At 45.8% G+C, this 21,225-nt stretch overlaps 1 protein-coding gene and 1 long non-coding RNA gene across 2 annotated transcripts in view; one reads left to right on the top strand and one right to left on the bottom strand.

The window, feature by feature from the left end:
- CDH1 (cadherin 1) overlaps positions 1 to 15,315 on the bottom strand; it is a 71,456-nt gene extending 56,141 nt beyond the window's left edge. The window contains exons 1-2 of the mRNA XM_049864546.1: positions 15,150 to 15,315; positions 14,240 to 14,354 (exon numbers count right to left, since the gene is read on the bottom strand). Of these exons, the coding sequence (XP_049720503.1) occupies positions 14,240 to 14,354; positions 15,150 to 15,197 (163 nt within the window). The 5' untranslated portion in view covers positions 15,198 to 15,315. The remainder of the gene's footprint in view (positions 1 to 14,239; positions 14,355 to 15,149) is intronic.
- Positions 14,280 to 19,326, top strand: LOC126064977 (uncharacterized). The gene is made up of 3 exons (XR_007514697.1): positions 14,280 to 15,135; positions 15,279 to 15,329; positions 15,707 to 19,326. It is a non-coding gene; the product is annotated as an uncharacterized LOC126064977 (long non-coding RNA).
- The last annotated feature ends 1,899 nt before the right edge of the window (positions 19,327 to 21,225 follow it).

The raw sequence follows: 21,225 nt of genomic DNA, 5'->3' as shown, positions 1-21,225 counted from the left end.
GATCTACGCAAATAGGGTAATTGTGGCCCACCAAACGGATCGGTCAGTTTTGCCATCCGCTAGGCTTAAAATGAGCCAACCCAGAGGTGGGAAAGAGAGGATCCCACCACCACTAAGGAAGAAAGGCCAAAACTAGAGCATGTCCTTTGGACCCCAGATTCCTGCACTGAGAAGCTCCTGGAGCTAGGAGACAGAGAAAGCTGTAATACTGAAGACAGAAGAAGTGGCAGAGAAATGGTAGCAGGACACAGTATGGATTCCTGGCCCATGAAGCAGAGCAGGAGGCTTGCTGGAGGAGTGGGGTGCCTCCAGGCACTTGGTAGAGCTAAGTTTGCCTACCCACAGAGTTAGAGCTGAGCACCTTTGGGCTGAGGCTTACTGGTGGAGTAGGGTGCCTCTGGGTGTTTATCAGCAGAGCTAAAATAGCTTTATAACACTTGCCTGAGCCGGGCAGAGGCCAAGGACCAGAAAAAAAGGTGTGCCTGTAAGCACAGCTGGGAAGAGACTGTCCTGATGGAAGAACCATATCCTAAGTGTTCCTGAACCTGAATTGTAACCTGTTACTTCCCTTATAAACCCCATAATCATGAGTATTGTGAATTCTGTGTGGCCACTGCAATGAATTATCGAACCCAGCAGAGAAGTAGAGAGTGCCCTGGGAGGGATGATTAGTGTCAAAATTGGTAAACATGGCAGAGAGAGGAGGCATGTCTGACTTCCGCCTCTTTGGAATCGGCCTTGGGCTGCTGATTTTGATTCTCCTTCCCCCTTGTGAAGTTAGGAAGCCAGACACTGCCCTCACACTGTTTTTACACATCTCCAAGGCCACAGAGATCTCTATATCTACAGGTCCTCCTGCTCAAAACATCTAAAATGCCCTTGACATTGCTTATAATAGTAAAAGATCAGAAACATTAACAAGTGTCCATCAACTGGGAACCTACCATGCAATAAAATATGGTACAGTAGTTAAAAAAAAAGATGAGGTCAATCTCCAGATACATTGAGTGAAGAAAATAAGGTGCATGCAGAACATTGTGTATAATAGGCTACATTTTATGTAAAAAAAAAAAAAATTTGAGGTGGTGGCAAGATAAGAATCCACATTCCTAATTCAAGAAAAACTGGAAGAATAGATAGGAAAATGATGGTTATGAGAAAGGCCTGGGCAGTTGGAAGCTCACAGAAAAGCACCAGCCAGGTACAGGTACATTGGTGGTGGCATAAGCTTTGGGGTCAGCAGACATAGATTCAAATCTCTACCTGCCACTTCCTTGGACATATCACTAAATTTCCCCGAACCTCAGTTTTCTTCTACATAAAATGGGAATAATTTTAGAATCAACTTCATAGACTGGTCCAACCAAATAGGTTGTGACGATAAATTAGCATAGACTAGCTACCTGATGGAAACGCTGGTGGCATAGTGGTTAAGTGCTACAGCTGCTAACCAAAAGGTCTGCAGTTCAAATCTGCCAGGCGCTCCTTGGAAACTCTACGGGGCAGTTCTACCCTGTCCTATAGGGAGGGTCACTGTGAGTCAGAATCGACTCGACAGCAGTAGTAGACAGATTATCTGCCTGATGGTGTGCCCAGCTGGCACCACCTGACATGTGGACAAATAGTTGCCAACTGAGTGGGTGTTGGGTCAAGGACTTGGGGAGGTCAAGGAGCAGGGAGAGAAGGGCGATAAAGCACTTCCTCATCCTTGATCCTTCTGTCTCCCTCCTTCAGTCTTTAGCATGAATTTTTTCACCCCCTTGACAAAATTCTGAAGCAGAAATGTCTAATAACAGGAACTAAATACTTAATAGTGCTTGTGCCAGGCACTGAAAGTGCTTACATATGTTAACTCAGAGAATCCTCATCACAGCCCTGTGAGATGGGAACAATGATTATCCCCTTTCACAGGTGAGGGACCTGAGGCACAGAAAGGTTAAGTAACTTGCCCAAGGTGTCCTGGCAAGTTAAGTATAGAGCCAGGATTTGAACTGGAGTCCTCCTGTTTCTCACATCGCCTCCTCAATTCATCTTCACTATCTGAGGGAGGCTCAGGGAGACTCACCTTTCATACTACAGGATAAAAGAGAAATAAATGCTGAAGATTAAAGCCAGAGGCTCAACATCAAATCTCTGTTGACACCAGGAGTAAAACCTCACACCTGGTAAGTGGCACATGGTTCCCTAGGTTGAACAGCCTCCCAGGTATTTAATTCCCAAAGTCTTAAATACACCCACAGTCCAAGGGAGAGGATTAGCAGAAAGAAAAAAAGAAAAAGAAAGCACAATCCCAAAATCCAAAGAAAAATCAGCAGAATTTACATGGAAGCTTCAAAACCAGACTTAAAGGACAAACTCTGAAACACCTATCTGCAAGGCTCTTTTTAAATGCAGAATTGAGAGGAGAAGCCAAAAGCTACAGGAAGTACACCCACAAATCCTAATTTCTCCAGAAAGTTTAGTCACAATTACAAGCCTGGGAGTTGGGGTCATGATGAAGTGGGCCATGTGAACTTCCCTGTTGGAACCCAGTCATTTTTCTTCAAAGTACTGGGCTTCTTGCTGAAGAATGACAACATGACGGGCCAATGTCTCTGGGGATTTATGAGTAAGAGCAGAACACCTAAAGTACCTGTTACTATGAAAGGGTGACGTCAGAGTTGATTCAACCTCCTGATACCAAAAACCTCCCCAGGAGAGGCCTCTCAATGGAGTGACTCAGAGACCCACCCCACCTGTCAATAAGTGCCCAGTTATTGTCCCACCACTGACTCAAAGCCACAACTTTTCCTACAAACAAGTTGGTCATCTAGTTCCCTTTTAAGCACGCCCACACAATCGTGATGAAGAATTTGTGGGGGAGTACGTTTGCAGTGGGGAAAATCCTCATACTGAGTCCAGGTTTCATTCTAACTAGCAGGTCCTGGGACACTGGTATATGTATACCCCCCCTCCCCCCCAAAAAAATCTGAGAGGTCGTGATGCCTGTTTAGAATAATCTCATCCTTCTGCCATGAGGAGATTAAGAAAACAACTAGATGGAGCCATATTCCTCTTTGGCAACAAGCCAGGGAGTGGGGTGGCTTAGAAAGAGCATTAGATCCTGGTTTGAATCTGATACCCGTTGAAGGAGATGTGGCCCCAGTTAGTACTCAGGATTATTCCTCTCGAAAAATACCCACTCAGCAAATAGTCTTTTTATATGGACCCAGGATGGGCTTGAAGAATGTGAGAAGCCCAGTCTCCTCAAGACAAAGTCCAATTCAAACTTCACTTCCTCAAGTCTTTACTCAAATTTTTTCTTAGTGATGACTTTCCCAAAATCTCTCCGCCTCATCACACACAGTTCTGTTTTTTTTCCCCCCTCCACAGATCACCACCTGTTTCTTCCAATTAGAATGGAAAACCACAAGAGGACAGGGATTTTTGTCCGTTTTGTCCCCTGCTATAGTTGGAATCAACTCAGTGGTAATGAGTTTTTTGGTTTTTATATCCCCAATGTAGTCCCTGGGTGGTACAAATGGTTAATGGGCTTGGCTGCTAACCAAAAGATTGGAGGTTTGAGTCTACCCAGAGGTACCTTGGAAGAAAGACCTGGCAATCTCCTTGCCAAAAATTGGTCACTGAAAACCCTATGGAGCATGGTTATACTCTGATACTCATGAGATTGCCATGAGTCAGAATCAACTCTATGGCAACTGGCTACAGTATATCTCCAATGCCTAATAGTGCTTGGCAGATGCTTGGTGTAAATTTGCTTAGTGAATGGACAAATGCTTGTCATCCAGAGGGACTTCTTTCCCCACGGAGAGTTTCCAGAGCAGAAATTAACCATCCACTTCACCTGGCTGGTCATAGATCATCTCGTTAGTCAGCTTTCCTGCTGTAAAGAGCACAGACTTTGGAGTCCAGCAGGCACTGGAACAAGAGGCCAGGTTCTACCATTTCCTGTTTGCATGACCTGTGCTATCTTTCTTAGCCTCTCATGTCCTCAACTGTCACTTCTCACAGGGTTGTTGTAAGTTTTAAAGGAGATAGAACATAGGAAGTGACACTAATAAGTGTCAATCAGTACATTGTTTATGATGAAAATACAGGATAAAACAACAAAAAAATTCTTTAGTAAGTATGTCTCAGATATTGCATGAGATATACTAAAACCTCAGTCCTTGTTTTACCTGAAATTCAGACGTAACTGGGTAGCCTGTATTTTTATGCTAAATCTGGCAAGGCTACCATTAGGTAGTTATCTACCCGAAGGCAGGGTGATTTTTTTTTTTTAATTGGGGCCAAATTCACATAATAAAGTTAATCATAGGGTGATGTATCTTACATAAAGATTTATATGATGTCTCAAAGTGCTCTCTCAATGAATATGTTTTGATCAGATGGATTTGGGGGCTGTGAGTTTCTTATCCTGGCCAAAACAAAAAAATCCAAACCCAGTGCCCTTGAGTCAGCCAATACTGACTCATAGCAACCCTATAGGACAGAGTAGAACTACCCCATAGAGTTTCCAAGGAGCGCCTCGTGGATTCGAACTGCCCACCCTTTGGTTAGCAGCCATAGCACTTAACCACTACGCCACCAGGGTTTCCAAGAGCTTACAAATTAGTCTTACATTTTTGTCTTTGAGTTGTACGCATCTCTCAGCAATCTCCTTCCAGGCTCCTGCGCATTGCCAAGAACTGGAAGAATGGACACCAGGTCTTGAACAATTAATGAGCCTAAAGGAAGCTGAAGATACCCAAGTGGAAGGTGTTGGGTTTATCTGGGAGCCTTGCTCAAGGAAGGTGTTACCCAGACAATGGGAAACCAAACAGATGTCCCTGGCGGGCTCAGGTATCTGTTTAGATTTTGATCTGGTGCTTCCTTACACCAAAAAGTGTGAGGCAGAAATGGCTCATCTGACCTTTAGACTCTGGCCTGCAAGCTGTTTTGTGACAAGACAATTAGGTAAGGTTACACCAAGGGTGTGCAAGGCTTAGAGAAATTGGGGAGCGCCAAGCAGAAGCAATGGCTTGAGACCATCCCCTCCTTGTGTTCTTTCTATGGAGCACACGAAGAAAGCCCCAACTTTCAAAAAAAAAAAAAAAAATCACTACAATGAATTAGCCTCCAAAAGCACAAGATATGTATAGACATGTATATACTCCATACCCATTGCCCTTGATTCAATTCCGACTCATAGTGACCTTATAAGACAGAGAACTGCCCCACAGCGTTTCCAAGGAGCAGCTGGTGGGTTCAAATTGCCATCCTTTTGGTTAGCAGTCAGCTTCTTAACCACTGTACCACCAGGGCTCCAAGACATAGAGAGAGAGAGACTCTGAAACCTCTTTTATTCATTCATTCAACACTTACTTATTACACACCTTCTATGTGCCTGACACTGTTCTAGATGCAGTACAGCCTATGAACAAAGCAAGACAAAAACCACTGACCTCTTGATGCTTATGCTGTAGTTGGGAAAGACAGTGAACAGGAGAGAAATAAGTGAAATACACCGTGTGTTAGATGGTGAAAAGCATTACAGAGAAAAATAAAGCACAGAAGCAGGAAGGAAAGTGCTAGGGGTGGGGGTTATCTCAAATAGAGGGTTCAAGAAAGTCCTTACTGAGGGGTGACATTTGAGCAAAGATGAAGAACATAAACAAGCAAGTTATGCAGATATCAGAGAAAAAGTATTACAGCGGGACCAGCCAGTGCAAAGGCCCTGAAGGAGAAATGTGCCTGGTGTGTTGGTGTGTTTCAGGTATAGCCAGGAGGCAACATGACTAGAAAGAGGAACAGGGGAGTGGTAGAAGATGAGGATATAAGGAGGGGACAGATCAAAGAGACCTTGTAAGTCATAGAAAATACTCTGGTTTTATTCTGTGTGAAATGTGGCTTTTATTCTATGTGAAAAAAAATGTGAACCACTGGAGAATTTTTAACAAGACAGCTATTTTCTAACTTATGTCTTAAAAACCTTCAATCTGGTGGGTGTTGGGAGAGGGCTGGGGAAAGCAGGGTGACCAAAAAGGAGGCTGTCTCAACAACCTAGATAAAAACACTCTCTTTTGGGAAAACTCTTCTGGGAACAGAGCAGGTGTATCTGCACGTTTGAACACCAAACCACAGAAAGGGGTGTTCTTCTTAGCCTCCAACTTGCCCAGGTAAGATAAATCTGAAAGGCTTTTGGCTTGTTACAAGCTCTTCTAATTACAAAGCCAGTTAATTATTATCTAGGCCTCAGCCAATTATCCCATAGGGTCCTGTGCTGATCACTGTCTATGACTTTGCTCGTGGGTAACAGGGTCAACCCTTCCAGGGAGGCCCCATTAGGTCCTAACTGTAGCATCTGAGCTCAGAGGGATACAGGCATGTTCTCCATTCAGGAGAGGGATCCAGATCTCTGTAGGGATCAAGCACCTTCAGTAAGTCCCCGGTTGGAAAGTGAATTTGTGTAAGGGCGGTTCCCCCCCCCGCCCCGCCCAATCTTGAATGCCAATATCAATTGGATTTTCAGAGACCGAGAGAGAAAGAAAAAGAAGGACTGCTTTAGCCATTTTTTAGAAGTGAAGGTCAAGAGGGAAAGAAGTTGAAAATTGCTCATAAACAAAAGACAAAAGACAAAAGAGGCTTTTCAAAGGCCAAAGGGACTGAATTCTAGTATCACAAATAAAATTAGTGAGATGCAAAAGGTATGAAACTATCTTCTTCAAAAGGCAGGAAGGAATTCCTTTCCCTTACAAAGGTGAATCAGCTTCCACAGGATGGCAACAAGGCATTAAAGGGAAGGGGCTAAGAGCAGAGGTTTTGAAAATAGAAGTCCTGGCTCCAGCCCCAGCTCTGCCACTGCCTGGCTGGGTGAACTTGGGCAAGTTGTCCATGCTTTCTGAGCCTCAGCTTCTTTTTCCAGAATGGGGGACGATGACAGTTCCCACCATGGGATGCTGTTATAATTAACTGGAAGACCCTTAGCAGGGCCCACCTCCTAAAATTCAATAGGCACAAATATTTGACTTTTTTCTTTCTTGTTGTGGTTGGGTGCCATCGAGTCGATTCTGACTCATAGAGATCCCATGTGACAGTAGAACTAGCCCATAGAGCTTTCTTGGCTGTAATCTTTATGGAAGAAGATTGTCAGGTCTTTCTCCCACAGAGCACTGGGTGGGTTCAAACCATCAACCTTTCAGTTAGTAACCAGCCAAGTGCTTAACTGTTGTCCCACAAGGGTTCCTTCTTATTTGTTAGCCACCTCCAAATAAATGCTCTCAACATAGCTCTTCTATCTTTTTATCCTCCAGTTTGTGGGGTACCTGAAAAACCTATGTATATACTAGAAGCTGCTGGAATTACTTTTTGCTGAGATGCTAGAAACTTGTGTGTGGAAATCTTGACATCATTCTCCAAATCAAGACCATTTTGTCCTCAGAGAGACAGGCACAGAACACCTGTCCCAAACTCTTGCTTAAAACCTCCGCTGGACAGTGGGAAACAGGCTGTCTCTAGATGCTACTAGGGGTGCAAACTGATACAGTTCTGTGAGAGGCAATTTGGAAATAACTGACAAAATTACAGACACAGATACCTTGATCCAACAGGTCCACCTATGGACATTCATCTTCTGGGTACACCAGAACATGTGCAAAAGGATGGGTGTGCGAGGTTATTCCCTGCAGCTTTGTTTCCTACAGCAAAAGACAGGACAACCCAATGTCCATCTATGGGGGTGGGGAGGCGGGAGGCAGTCAGTTCAGTAAACTAGAGTCCATCCATACCACACAGGTGTAAAAAAATAACAGAAAGTGGAAGTTCTTTCCGTACTAGTACAGACAGAATGCTCATTTGGAAGGAAAGTAAGGTACAGAACAGTGTTATGATACACTATCCTTCATATAAAAGGATCATACATTATTAAATTTACATTTGTGTAAGAAATATGGCTATTTTTGTATTTCCATAAGGAAACCCTCTAAGGATACAAAAGAGACTTATAAAACTAGTTACCTGCGAGGAACTAGCTAGTTACCTTTGCCTTGGGGGAAGAACTAGGTGAAGACTAGATAAGGCTGGGTAAGACTTTTCACTCTGCCATATATATATATATACATATATATTTTTTTAAACCAAGTGAAGATTTGCCTACTAAAAGAAAACAAAACAAAAATCCCCCATTAACAGGCCCATGGTCCTGCAGTAGCCCAGCCCTAGCCTTTACAGCCTCATTCTCAGATCCTCTTCTCCTCCAAGCTACCCTTCCTTGGCCAGGAAGGCACAGCTCCAGTCGCCTGACCCCTTCTGACTCCAGCTTTCTGGCACCGCGCCTTTGGGTAATCCATTTCCTCTCCCTGGAGTGCCCTTCCCCTTTTCTCTGTCTGGCTGATGCCCGCTTATCTACCAATATCATCCAGGTGAAGTTGGCTGCTCCTTGCATCCTCTGAATCTCTTCCCACCCAGCAGCATTCTCTCAGTACACTGGAATTATCCAATTAGAGGTCTCACAGAGATTTTCTGGAATCTCCTTGAGGGCAGGGGCTTAATCAAGCCAGTACCCCCAGCACTGGGTGCACAGCGTGGAGAAGTCCATGCACTGGTCACTTCTCTAGCCCCCCCCCGCCCCACTCCCATCTACTCCACTTTGCATCTGCAGAACTCTCCTTCACTGGCAGACAGAGCAGGGACCAGGCTGACCCCTCCCTGGTCAAGGGTGCCCTTTGATCTCTGGCCTCAAGGCTGGACAGCTAGATGCCCCACACCCTGATTGGCACCAGCTATTTACTCACCAAACATCTGTGACCTAGCCCATGGGCTTGTCCAGGAAATGAATCTGGTGGCAGCAGACACCTGAAGAGCTTTTTGAAATTCTGAGCCTAGAACCCCACCCTCTGAGATTTTGGCTCAGTGGATCTGCAGAACAGCAAATCTGTGTTTTGGGAAGTGCCCCAGATGACTCAGTGCTTAGCCATGTGGGTGAACCAAGGTCTCAGGGGCTGGGGCAGAGCTTTTTGACATTGGAAAAACAGGTATCTTAAGGGATCTAGATTATGAAATAACTTTTTTAAAAAACAGCAGAAGCTGTGAAGTTGAAGGTCATTCTGATTTCCCCATCACAAGCTGCACCTTGCCCCAGTGCTCCCACTCCAATTACAGGCAAAATTCATGAGCAGGTCTCCTTTTTTAACCCACAGGCAAACCCACTTCAGCACAACCCAAGCAGACTGCATGGTGGCAAGCAAGAAAATGCCACAGAATTTCCTTTTCTAACAAAGGGCATCTGGCTGATTCACCGTTTGCAGAGCAGTATTTGCTTAACACAGAAGCAGGGAGAGTGAGGAAACTGGTTTGGCTGGTTTGCTGGGTGGGAGGGAGCACAGGGAACCTTTGAGCCAAAGGTAAAACATGGGAGAGTCTCAAACAAAAAGCACCAAACTACTTCAGGAGCACTGAACAACAGGAGCAGCTAATAATTTAATCACATTGAACACTTGACATACCATCCTATGAGGTGGCTACTATTATGCCCATTTTACAGATGGGTAAACTAAGGCCCGGAGAGGGAAGTCCTTGGTCAACATCCCTCGAGTGCCAAGGGGGGTTACCTGGATTTAAATCTAAGCAGCCTGGCTCAAGAACTTTCTAAATTTTGGGAAAATGCCACCAGAGCCTTGATGGGAAGAGGAAGGAAAAGAAAAAAGTACAGAAAGAAAGGTGACCTAAGGCTCTCCAACAGTAAAAAGCATAAGCTGGGGTGTATAAAAAGGTGAACTTAAATTAAAAGAGAGGGAGGTAAGGGAAAGGAAGGTAGTGGAAAAGGAGGTAAGAAGGGAGGAAAGATGAGAGAGAAAAAGAAAAAGGTACCACAATTTTTTAATTGACCAAAGTTGAAAAACACTTAAAAATGACTAACAACCCCTTCCATTTCCAGATTCAGGTTTGAGGTCTCGCTTCTCTGCCCTCTGCGCTTTCAGAAGGAAGCACTCAGTCCACAGAATCCTCAGGACACACTTAGCGCTGTGAGTTTGGCTTCAAGAGTCTCTGGGCATACAGCCCTCACCGGTGTATTAGAAAGTTCTAACAAATCAAACTCTTCCCTGCCCATTTACAGTCAACCTAGAGGGCTGTGGCCCAGAGCCATAGAGTTTGGGAGAAAAAAATAAAAGCAAAGGTAGGAGAGGTTGTTGTTATTAGGTATTCATACAGAGACTCTATGGGACAGAGTAACCTTCACAGGAGCCCATTGCCAGGTCTTTCTCCCATGGAGCCGCTGGGTAGGTTTGAGCCACCAATCTTTTGGTTAGCAGCCCAGCACTTAACCCTGGTACCACCAGGGCTATGAGAATTCCTGAATATTTATTTATTCATTCACTTGTTCAAAATAATATTTGAGTGTCAATTATGTCCCTAAAAAAGTATTTGCCACAATTTAATGACTTTTTCCTGTCTTTAAAACACATTCTCACTCACATTTCTGTTCAGGCCACAGCTGCTTTATTCATTACTGTCTCCGCTGGTCTAGCCCAGTGCTGGCACTCATATTTGTTGAAAATTAAATGAATGTGCACATTTAATTTTCACAACAAACCTGTATTATTATTGCCCCATTTTACAGATGGGGAAACTGAGGCTCAGAAGTAGCTTACCCAAGGACACATAGCTAGTAGCTGAAATTCAAACCTGGATCTTTCACCTACTTACTCACTGAACTACACTAACCAGCTCTGCTGATGATTTCATTCCCCCTGCCTCTGGAAAGCCTAACACCCTGAAAGGAGATGGGGGTTGAGACAGAGTGGAAACCCAGAAAGGCTGAATTGGGATTGTAACAGCTATCTCTTGCGGATTTAGGGTTTTGGCAGCTTCTGGGAGATGGAGAGGCGATTGCTTTGGTGTCTGGCTTATCTGGGGCTGCACTTGGAAGGGAATGTGTAACAGAACCATTTCAGAAGAAAAGGTTCACCCAGCAAAAAGTCCCAGAGAGCAAACAGGGATTTCCATAACCACCTGGCAGAGGGGGAGGGCAGATCCAGCTGCCCCATGGGGAAGGAGCAGCAGCCAGTCTTCCTTAAAAGGTCATGCAGGGCCCAGGCTTAGCACTTTTCCACCTCCACTCCTCTAAAAACACAAAGGCTGGGGGAGGGGGAGGTGTGTAGGGGCAGCCAACTCGTTTCTTTCACCAGTAAGATGCATCAACCCTTGTCACAGACATGAGTAATTGAGGAAGTGACGTTTAGGAGTTTGAGAGGTGAGGGAGCAGGTATATGATGATGTAAGGTGACCCCAAAACAGATTTCCAAATTTGCTTTTTTTTAAAGCCCACTTTAATTAGGGGGCCTGCCTACTGTTTGCAACGCCTTTCAGCACATCTTTTAGAAAGGAGGGAAATGGGTGTATTTAAGCCACACAGGTAGGAACCTGTGGGCTAGGTCAATTCAAGTAGCCAAAGCTCAAATCCAAACTACAGGCCCTGTTTACCCAAGACCGTATTGTCCAGGAAGTAAACAAGGAAACCACTGGTTTAAAAGCCTGCCTGCTTTTCTTTTTACTACACCCCAACCCACTTAAAACTGTGTACACTAGGCTAATACTTCTGAGATCCCAAACTGTCAAATAGCCTGAGTTTCTCAAGCTAGTTTGTGCTTAGAAAGAGAAAAAAATCAGAAGCTCTGAAAAACTAATTTACAGTTCAGTTTTTTAACATTCTCCAGTCTAGAACCTGGAGAGAAACCAAAGGAGTAAACACAAGGCTGAGATGGTGGGGTCATCATCTCATGAGACACAGGAATGACCCCAACACACCACCTGAGTTCAGTCAAAACTGTATTTGTGACATTCAATAGCCACCTGTGGATAAAAAACTGATAGGTTCCTTGTTTTCCAACTCCCACCTCCACAAAGCCAATGTTTAAGGCCAATGTCACATCCCTCTATTTCCCTGAAGTTGAGGCTACTTTCCTAAATCCTGCTGTCATTTTAAATCACAAAGCTAGTTCCCCAGGTCAAATATGTTGTTTTTACCAAGGGGCACTTCTGTCCTGGGTGATTCCACACTGGACAGATACAAGGAGACTCCCCTGACCAAAAAAGCCATAAAAAGACATCAGGAAATCTGTTGAGTGGAGGTAGGGGTTGAGGACATAAAGGGAACTTGAACCAGCCACTCAAGAAGCTCGTGGAGTAAAGGATGGAAGCTGCCTCTCCCACTAAAACCGGCCAGCCAGGAGGCCCCTTCCTCCACTTCCCACCATCTCCATCACTCCATCATCACCTCCTTGAAGGGGCCCACCCTATCAACCCCTCTGCTCTCCAGGGGCCCACAGGGAGAATGTAGTCTACTTCACAAAAGCCACAAATTCCCCAAACATCATCATCTTTTTTTTTTTTTTTTTGAATATTGAAGAGAAAGAAGAGGGGAAGAGGAGGAAAAAGACCAGTTTGGATCCTTGAGCAGATAACTGAACCTGTCTGTGCTTCAGTTACCACAAAAAAGAAATAATCATTGTGCCTACCCTCATAAATTGTTGTGAATTTAAATAAGATACAATATGTGAAGCACTTACTCCAGAATCTGGTTCAAAAGCGAGTAATAAAGAGACTGCTATTAATTATAATAATTATGTTGTTAGGGATACATAATATTACTGGTCAGATGCCATGTGCTTAGAAGGGGAAAATAAAAATCAGACTAACCCACCCTTGGAGCCCTGGTGGTGCAGTGGTTAAGCTCTTGGCTGTTAACTGAAAGGTCAATGGTTCAACCCCATCAGCTGCTCCTAGATTACAGCCTTGGAAACCCTAGGGGGCAGTTTTACTCTCTTATATAGGGTTGCTATGAGTCAGGTTTGGTTTTTGATAACACACGCTTGGGACTAACCAAATATACTCAACTGTCCTGGTGCATGAAAGCAAACTGGCCAGCACCTGTGTTGACACACCTCATATATACACACGTAACATACTCACTGCCTTTTCTAAGCCCTACCTGACTCTTAAGGCCAGGTCAGGCTTTATTCCTCCCAAAAGTCAGTCTTCACTGTCCACCAAAATATCTTCGCCCTTTCGCACCTCATTGCCCAGGCACCATGGTGCCCTCTGGTAAAGGGGCCCTGAGACATTCTCAACAATCAGCTAGAATGTGAAATACTGAGGACAGGGTTGGAGCATCCTGTCCCCACATCTCTTAACGTGTTCCCTGGTGCCCAGCCCAAGGCTGGACAAAACATTAAATAGAGACTGCCTGAGTAACGGCCGACCGTCTGCAACATCAGGCAGATGTGTCCTTTCTGACCCAACAGGAAGCTCTAAACAACAGAGAAAGGCCTCCGAAAAGCAAATATGTTTAATCAATCAAACGGCAGTTTCTCTGGGGAAAAGGCTGCCCACTGTTAGAACAACTTCCAAAGTTCAAAAAAAAATCTTTAAGACAGCAGTGTGATTGCTGCAGGTTCTTCACGTGGCCAAAGACTGGAGGAATAAACTCAGTGATGCCTCAGGGGAACTGTGGGTGATTTCTCTTTTTAAAAAGTGCTTCCTTCATTGTTATGATATTCGCCCAATCAACCAATATCATGAGGGAGGAGAAAGTCCACTGATGATAAGCAAGCAACAGAAACAGGGAAATCAGAGGAGAAACCAACCCCTTCCCTCTATCCTGCCCCTGGGCAACAGTGAAGTGAAACAAACTCCAGAATCCAGGTGATCACAATGATAAAGCCTAGAAGTACACTGGGCGTTTGTATGCATTTTCATCCCCTGAGTCAGAGCTAACAAACTTTTTTTAAATACCATTATTTCATAGGGGAATAGCACCTGTATCAAAATGTTCTCATCCCCAGAGCAAAAGCCACAGCCCTGGCAACCAAAAAGGTTCCACAGTCACCACAGAGATGGTTGCAGAACTATGCGTGGGAATCAGATCCTAGTTCCAGTATCTGTTCCCCTGACCCTGGGCAAGTGAACTGCACCCTCCCCCCCGAGCTTCGGTTTGTTCATCTGTAAAACGGGAATATTGCCCACCTTTCTCTAAAGTGCCCAGGACTTAAGACACACTGAAGGCTCTTATTAGTGCCTTCCCCCTTTTACAACATAGGTAAACAGACAGGGCGTCGTCCTTCAAACACTTAGTAAAAGTTTAAATCCTTAAATCTGTGCACATTCAAAAGGATATCTTTTGAGCCAAGAGGGGGGTTCGCCCAGGAGAGCCAAGGCGTAGGTATGCAATTTCTCCGTCCCCCCACGGGCGGCGTGCCCTCACCTCTGCCCAGGACGTGACCTCTCTCCAAGTGCCGCCGGGTAACCGTGAACACGTAGCTCTCCGCCCCAAAGCCAGGACGGCAGGGCTCCGGCTCCTCACAGAGCCACGCCGAAACCTGCAGTGAGGGAAAGGTATGTAACCGGGGTGACTTGGGGGGGAGGGTTGCCTCCTGCTCACACTGAAATCCTCCCTCGCTTGCGGCATCGGGACTGAGGGAGGAACGCCCCACTACCCCAGAAGACAGCGGCGTCACCCTCTGCCACCTCGAAACCCGCAGCCGCCAAGCCCCCCAAGGAACTTCGCGGGAGGGAGCTTCTGGGTCACCTCCTCATGACTAAGCCCCCCTTTCCTTTCTGTCTTCTTTTTCATTTCACTGGTAGTGTCTTTACAGTTCACGATTCCGTTTTCTCATACCGAAACGCCCCCGCCTTAATCTAATTCCTCACAGAGGGGCTGCCCAACCCCTTCGGACCTCACTTTCCCTATCCCGGGGACGCCCCCATTTCTACTTACATGGGAGGTGTCTTGATTTCTATGGAAGCCCTTTTCCTCACTTCGTTCCCACTACTGGCTTCTCCTGTACTGACAACGGGGCTTCCCTTTCCCGACTGACTCCACGTCCCCACTGCCCGGTCCAAGTCCACACCTCGACCAACACAGAGCCCCCCGAGCCTACGGCGAGGTGCGCCCCCCACTCGGGTATTTGCGGCCGGGGGCGGGCTCAGCCGCGCGCCGCTTTACCCCTCCCACTCAGGGGAGCGCGCCGCAGCTTCCAGGCCGTTCTCGCCCTTCGGACCCAAACTTTCTCTGAAGGAGGAGCGGGGACAGTGCGAGAGAAGAGGGGACGCAGAGCCGAGGCGCGGAGCGTGGGGCCAGAATGCTTTCTCTGAAGTCAGGTGAGCCGACGTACCTGTAGCAGCAGCAGGAGTGCGAAGAGGCTGCAGCACCGAGGGCCCATGGCGGCCCGGACCGGGGCTGAGGGAGGCGGGGGTCTGGTTGGGCCGGGCTAGAGCCTGGCAAGACTTCCGTGAACTCACAGGTGCTCTTGGACTCCGGACGCCACTGAGCAGAGCAGCGCTGCGGCCACCAGGTGAGTCCCGAGGGTGCCGCCCCCAGCGCCACTGATTGGCTGAGGATGCACCTGCCCTGGCCGCAGCCTATAGGCGGCGTGGCTCGGCCCGCAGCTTCCTCCGCAGGGCGGGGGGCGGGCGGCTCGCCCACGGCCCCGCCCTGCGGCCCCGAAACGACCCGGTGATAAGCTGAGGAGAGGTTTGTAGGGCCTAGGTGGAGCGTTGGGGCTGCATGATTCCGATTCTCACTGGGTTCAAATCCTAGCCCTACCAGGGCTAAGACAGGGGTCAGAAAGGACCCCTTGGGTTCTTAAAGGCACACCACAGCCACCACCAACCACTATCTGGAGAATTCTGTCCACAGTAAAATGACCTAGTTATGTCTTTTTAACTGCAGATCTCCATCGATTAGTGAGTCATCGGATTGATTCACAGGGTCAGGACCACCTCTCACCTGAAGCCTCACCTTCTACACCATCCAAATGGAAATAATAAGTACAAACACCTGACTGTGTTGTTGTGGGGTTCCCATACAATTAATAAGGCCAATGTTTCCTGCACCATAAAAGCTCTGTACAGGTGTGAGGGGTAATAATACTAGCACTAGGTGCTGGGCACTGAATGTTACTGTCCCAGGCTCTGTGCTGAGCATTTGAATTGACCATTCACTTAATCTCATCTCAATACAAACCAAGTGCTGTATCATTGTTCCCATTTGATAGATGGGGCAAACGAGGCTTAAAGAGATTGAGGCCAATAGGCAGTGGCAGAGAACTGGCACCTACCTCCCTCTGATTCCAGGGCCCTTGCTTTTAACTATTATGCTTCACCTCGTGTGGCTTCCCACCCTCTCCCACCCCCCAAGTCTTCCAGCTGGAGCTGCAGGTTTCAATCTGTCCTTTAATTTTGACATGGAAAAGACCTTTTAGAGTTCACCCAAACCTGTTATTTGCAAGCAACTTGCTCAACATCACACGGCAAGTCAATGTCAAAGCTGAGACTAGAACCCAAGATCTCCTGATCCCCAACTGGGGTTCTTAAAGCCACACCAAACCCACCACCACAGCCTTCTCTGAAGCATCTGTCCCCAGTAAAATGATTTTAAGATCAAGAAAAGAATAGCCAGGCAAACATTAGGTCAGACACCTTCCCTTTCCTATGGCCAGCCATGTCTGTGCAGTTTGGCTCCCCCATCCCACCAACTGCTCACTGGCTGTGTGACCTTGGCCCAGGCAGTGTTCTCATCTATATATCCAAACCTTTGGCCATCAAGTTGATTCTAACTCATAACAAACCCTACAGGACAGGGTAGAACTGCCTTATAGGGTTTCCAAGGCTGTCATCTTTACGGAAGCAAACTGCCAGATCTTTCTCCTTCGTAGCCACTTGTGGGTTTGAACTGCCCACCTTTCAGTTAGCCACCGAGCCCATAGCCACTGCGCCACCAGGGCTCCCTTCTTATTTGTATAAATGGATTGAAATGAGTTAATATAAGAAAATCTCTAAGCAGAGTACTTGGCACATAATAGTAACTGCTCAATAAATGTTTGATGTGGAGGTTGTTCTCTAGCAAGGGTCACTCCCCTCTTTCCCTTCCTCACTGGGAAGGCCACATTTGGAATACTGTATTTCACCCAGAGCGAAAGGTGAATCTAAACCTATTGAGGGTAGTTCTCCGAGAACTCCAGAGGAGTGGCACCATTTCCAGTCTGCCCAGGCCACCCTTGGTCCCCTCTGTTTTAATGGGTTTCTGAGCACACACCCAGGCCATTTGGATATCTACATCTTGGCTCTCTGCCTTTTTACCTGCCAGGAGGCTTGGAGGAGAAGCCTTCGGTGTTTCCTTTCCCACTGAGGCTCCTGCTGGACTGTGCATTAAACAAGATAATGGAAATACAGAAACAGGCGTTTCCCCCATGGGGCAGCCTTGCCACTTTGTGGTTTTTTTTTTTTTTCTTCTCCCAGTTATGTAAAAATATATATTTTATACCATCGCTCAGCCCAGGGAGCCTTTAGGGCTTTGCTTTCTTCTTCCCCGCAAGCCCTGGCCTTATAATTCTGAAGTGACTCTCATTGACTCTTCCATTACACTCTGATAATTCAATAAAAAAGATTTTAGAAAACAATTAAGAGCAGCGAGGACAGGTTGGGATGATGCACACTTCAGACTTCTCGGCAGGTCTTTGAAGCTCCAGGGAGTGAGTCCCGATGGGCGGTCCCCTTCAGCTGTCCAGGGTAAGGAGGGAACACAAAGCGGTTCCCTGTGGAGGTGGGGTGATTTGTGACTTTTGGCAACACAGTGAATTGCCTCAGCTTCCCCTTGTATCAAAGAAGCATATTAATTAACTCCATGTTAAGATCAAATGAGCCAGGGTAGGTGAGCCAACGAGTTATGATGTGAGTAGCCTTGGGTCTCAGGTTGGCCAGACCAGAAAACCAAGCCTGTTGCCAATTCAGGCTCGTGACCACCCTGTGTGTTACAGAGTAGAACTGAGCTCCATAGTTTTCTTGGCTGTAATCTTCCGCTGTGCCGTGGGGTGGGTTCCAACTGCCAAAATTTGTACCAAACCAAAAACCCAAACCCACTGCCGTGAAGTAGATTCCAACTCATAGCGACCCTATAGGACAGAGTAGAACTGCCCCACACGGTTCCCCAGGAGTGCCTGGTGAATCCAAACTGCTGACCTTTTGGTTAGCAGCTGTGGCTCTTAACCACCAGGGTTTCCAACTTTTGTAGGGAAGATTCAAGTTCTGGCTTTGCCACTAGCTAGATTGGATAAGCCATTTTATCTTTCAAAGTCTAGGCTTCCTCATCCCTAAAACGGGAATGTTGTTGGAGCATAATTCACAAGGTTATTATAAGCACTCTGTAAAAGTTAGCTATTAGCATCTTTGCCCAATACATTTCCTTCTAGATTCTAGGGAAAATTGTGAGGCCCCTTGAGAGTTCCCCACACCTAGGCTCTTCTACACCCACCCACCCATACCTCCTCCACCCCAGCCATTAAAACCTCTTAGGCTATCTTTTGTATCTGCTGGGGGAAATTCTTTTTAGGCTGGATGGCTGGTCATTTTGACCCTCCCAGGGTCATTTGCATTTTAAAGAAGGTTCTAAAGAATGACCTTGCTTCTTTCAAATGAATGAAAGCTTTTGGCTCTACTAAACTCTGTTAATCTGGTGTCTTGAATGGGTTTCTAGGGGGGTCTGTGAATAACTGGAGATTGTGTGCAAACCTGTAGGTGCAGGTAGCAAGACCCATAACTTTCATTAGCCTCACGGCTGGGGGAGAACAAATCCAAATCTAAAGCTTGGAATCTCTGAGTGCTAATGTGGAATTACAGGCTTTGACAGAAAAAAGGAATGTTGACTAGAGGCCTCCACTGTTCCCTTGAGATCTCTCCAGGTAGGTGATAAACCCCAGCCTTCCTCACTGCAGTGTGTGTCTCTGGCGGATTTTCATTTCCTGGGTGTCCGGGCCCTGCAGAGAGGCTAGTGATTAGTTCCCAAGGCAAGCCTGTCCCTTTCATCTCCGTGTGGCCTGGCCTACCAGGTAGTAATAATGGTGCTCAGACTGGGAGGGGCGACCTCCCTTGGCCTCTGCTGAGAGGAGCCCAGCCCCCAGCTGGCTGGGGATGAATCCCCAGGGAAATTTGAACTGCTAGGGATTACAGCCAGGCCAGCCTTCGCAACAGAGTTGGGAGAGCAGGCTCCATTCTTAGCTGTTCCTGGGGGCTTCTGACACCCCTCCCAGTCTTGCCAGGCTAACCACCAGCACGCAGAAGGGAACTAGACACCCTTGCTACAGCCTGCTGTTATAATGCTGGTAACTTTGCAGCCCAGCCACACAGTAATGCAGTAAACATTTTTATTTCAAATATAACAAAAGTAAATAGTATAATGTATACTGTATATAGTATAATGAAGCCCCATTACCCAGCTTCAAGAATCATTTTTTTTTTTAATTTTTGTAACTTGTAAACTTTCTGATTATACCAAAACTTGTCTCATTTCACCAACCCTGCTTTTTTAATTTTTGCAGATTTTAAAGCAAAATCCCAGGGTACCTGTCATTTCCCCTGAAAATATTTCATATACATCTCTGAGAAAGACTTTCTTTTTTTTTTTTACATAATGATTAAGGTATGAAACATCACAAAGCAAAAAGAAACTTTTATTTGGCATATATTCAAAAAAGGCAAAAGTGGGAAATGGACAAGCATGCTGCCAGAACCATGTCTGCCTGAATCCAAGAAAATTACAGAATAGACAAAAGAAGGAAAATGGACAAGCATGCTGCTACAGCCATGTCAGCTGGACTCCAAGGAAATACTACAGAATAAGCAAGAATGGGAAAACGGACAAGCATGCTACCAGAGCCATGTCCACCCGAGTCCAAGGAAACTTCAGTGTATATTAACATTACAAGTGGGCAAAGACTTTGAATGCTTCACCTTTTCACAGATTGGCAAGAAACTGTGATCCTACATTTTGAATTGTCTTTCTTAATCATTGGTACAGGTTTCAGTATGGACAGTCATGAGGGTCTTCACTGGTCCAACAAATTTTCTGTTTACTAAAAGCTTATAGAAAAAGATAAGAACGGAAAGTCTTTTGTGTCCTGTTTGATTGGTTTATGTGAAAGATTCCCTAAAAGATTTCCCAAGATTGTCTTAGCTGTTGTCTTTATATCTTAGAACCCAGTTGATGTGTCTGTACGACTCCTTGTGAGTCCAGCTTCAGCTGGGTCACATTCTCTATGCTCAAGGACAGGGAATAATGACTCCAATATTATTTCCTAAATCAATAGTCATAATGCCATTGGGAATAACACCTAATAAAGTTAACAATAATAATTTCTAGATATCATCCAATGGCTAAGCCATATTTTTACAGTAAGTGTTTAAATCAGTGAGACAGAACCCCCGCAGTGCTGTATTCTTTACCTGGCTTCCTCCCCTACAGTTTTGTATTGCAAAATCCTTTCCTTTGCTGGGCTCCCCTACCCCTCAGCTTTGCATTTGAATCCTGCCTTTGCTTGGAGGTTGTATGTCAACCCCATTGTGCCTGCATAGTATGATTAAGAATGTTGCTAATGTAACATGTATGAGCTCCCTACTTGTAAACCCTTTTAAAAGTAACCAACCGGCATGCCCACCCCTGGCGAGCAGTCTTGGCAGCAGTAAGCGCCGACTGACTCCATTTCCTTGTACAATAAAATAAAGGTGCCTTTTTTGTTCTCTCACCTCAGTCTCTTGTTTATTGGCCAATACAAGTCATGCTGAGTAAGAACCTGGGTTTTCCACCTGGTAACATCTCCACTCAAAAAACGGCCATACTTCACAATTGGCTATTACGTCTCTTAAGTCTCTTTTTTATCTGTAACAATTCCCCCATTCCTTTTGTTTAGTTTTATTGAGCTATAATTGACTGCAATATTTTAAGTGTATCACTGATGAGTTTTTGTTTTTGTTTTTAACTATAAACATTTAAACATTTATTCAGTAAGTAGTTATTAAATGCCAATTGTGTGCACAGCCTTAGACCAGATTTTTTTTTATTAACTTTTATTGAGCTTCAAGTGAACGTTTACAAATCAAGTCAGACTGTCACATATAAGTTTATATACACCTTACTCCGTACTCCCACTTGCTCTCCCCCTAATGAGTCAGCCCTTCCAGTCTCTCCTTTCGTGACAATTTTGCCAGCTTCCAACTCTCTCTATCCTCCCATCCCCCCTCCAGACAGGAGATGCCAACACAGTCTCAAGTGACCACTTAATATAATTAGCTCACTCTTCATCAGCATCTCTCACCTACCCACTGTCCAGTCCCTTTCATGTCTGATGAATTGTCTTCGGGGATGGTTCCTGTCCTGTGCCAACAGAAGGTTTGGGGACCATGACCGCAGGGATTCCT

Source organism: Elephas maximus, chromosome 21, assembly GCF_024166365.1.
Source record: "Elephas maximus indicus isolate mEleMax1 chromosome 21, mEleMax1 primary haplotype, whole genome shotgun sequence".
Classification (NCBI taxonomy): Eukaryota; Metazoa; Chordata; class Mammalia; order Proboscidea; family Elephantidae; genus Elephas; species Elephas maximus.
Note: the sequence above shows the minus strand (reverse complement) of the source record. Positions and strands in the feature narration are given on the sequence as shown.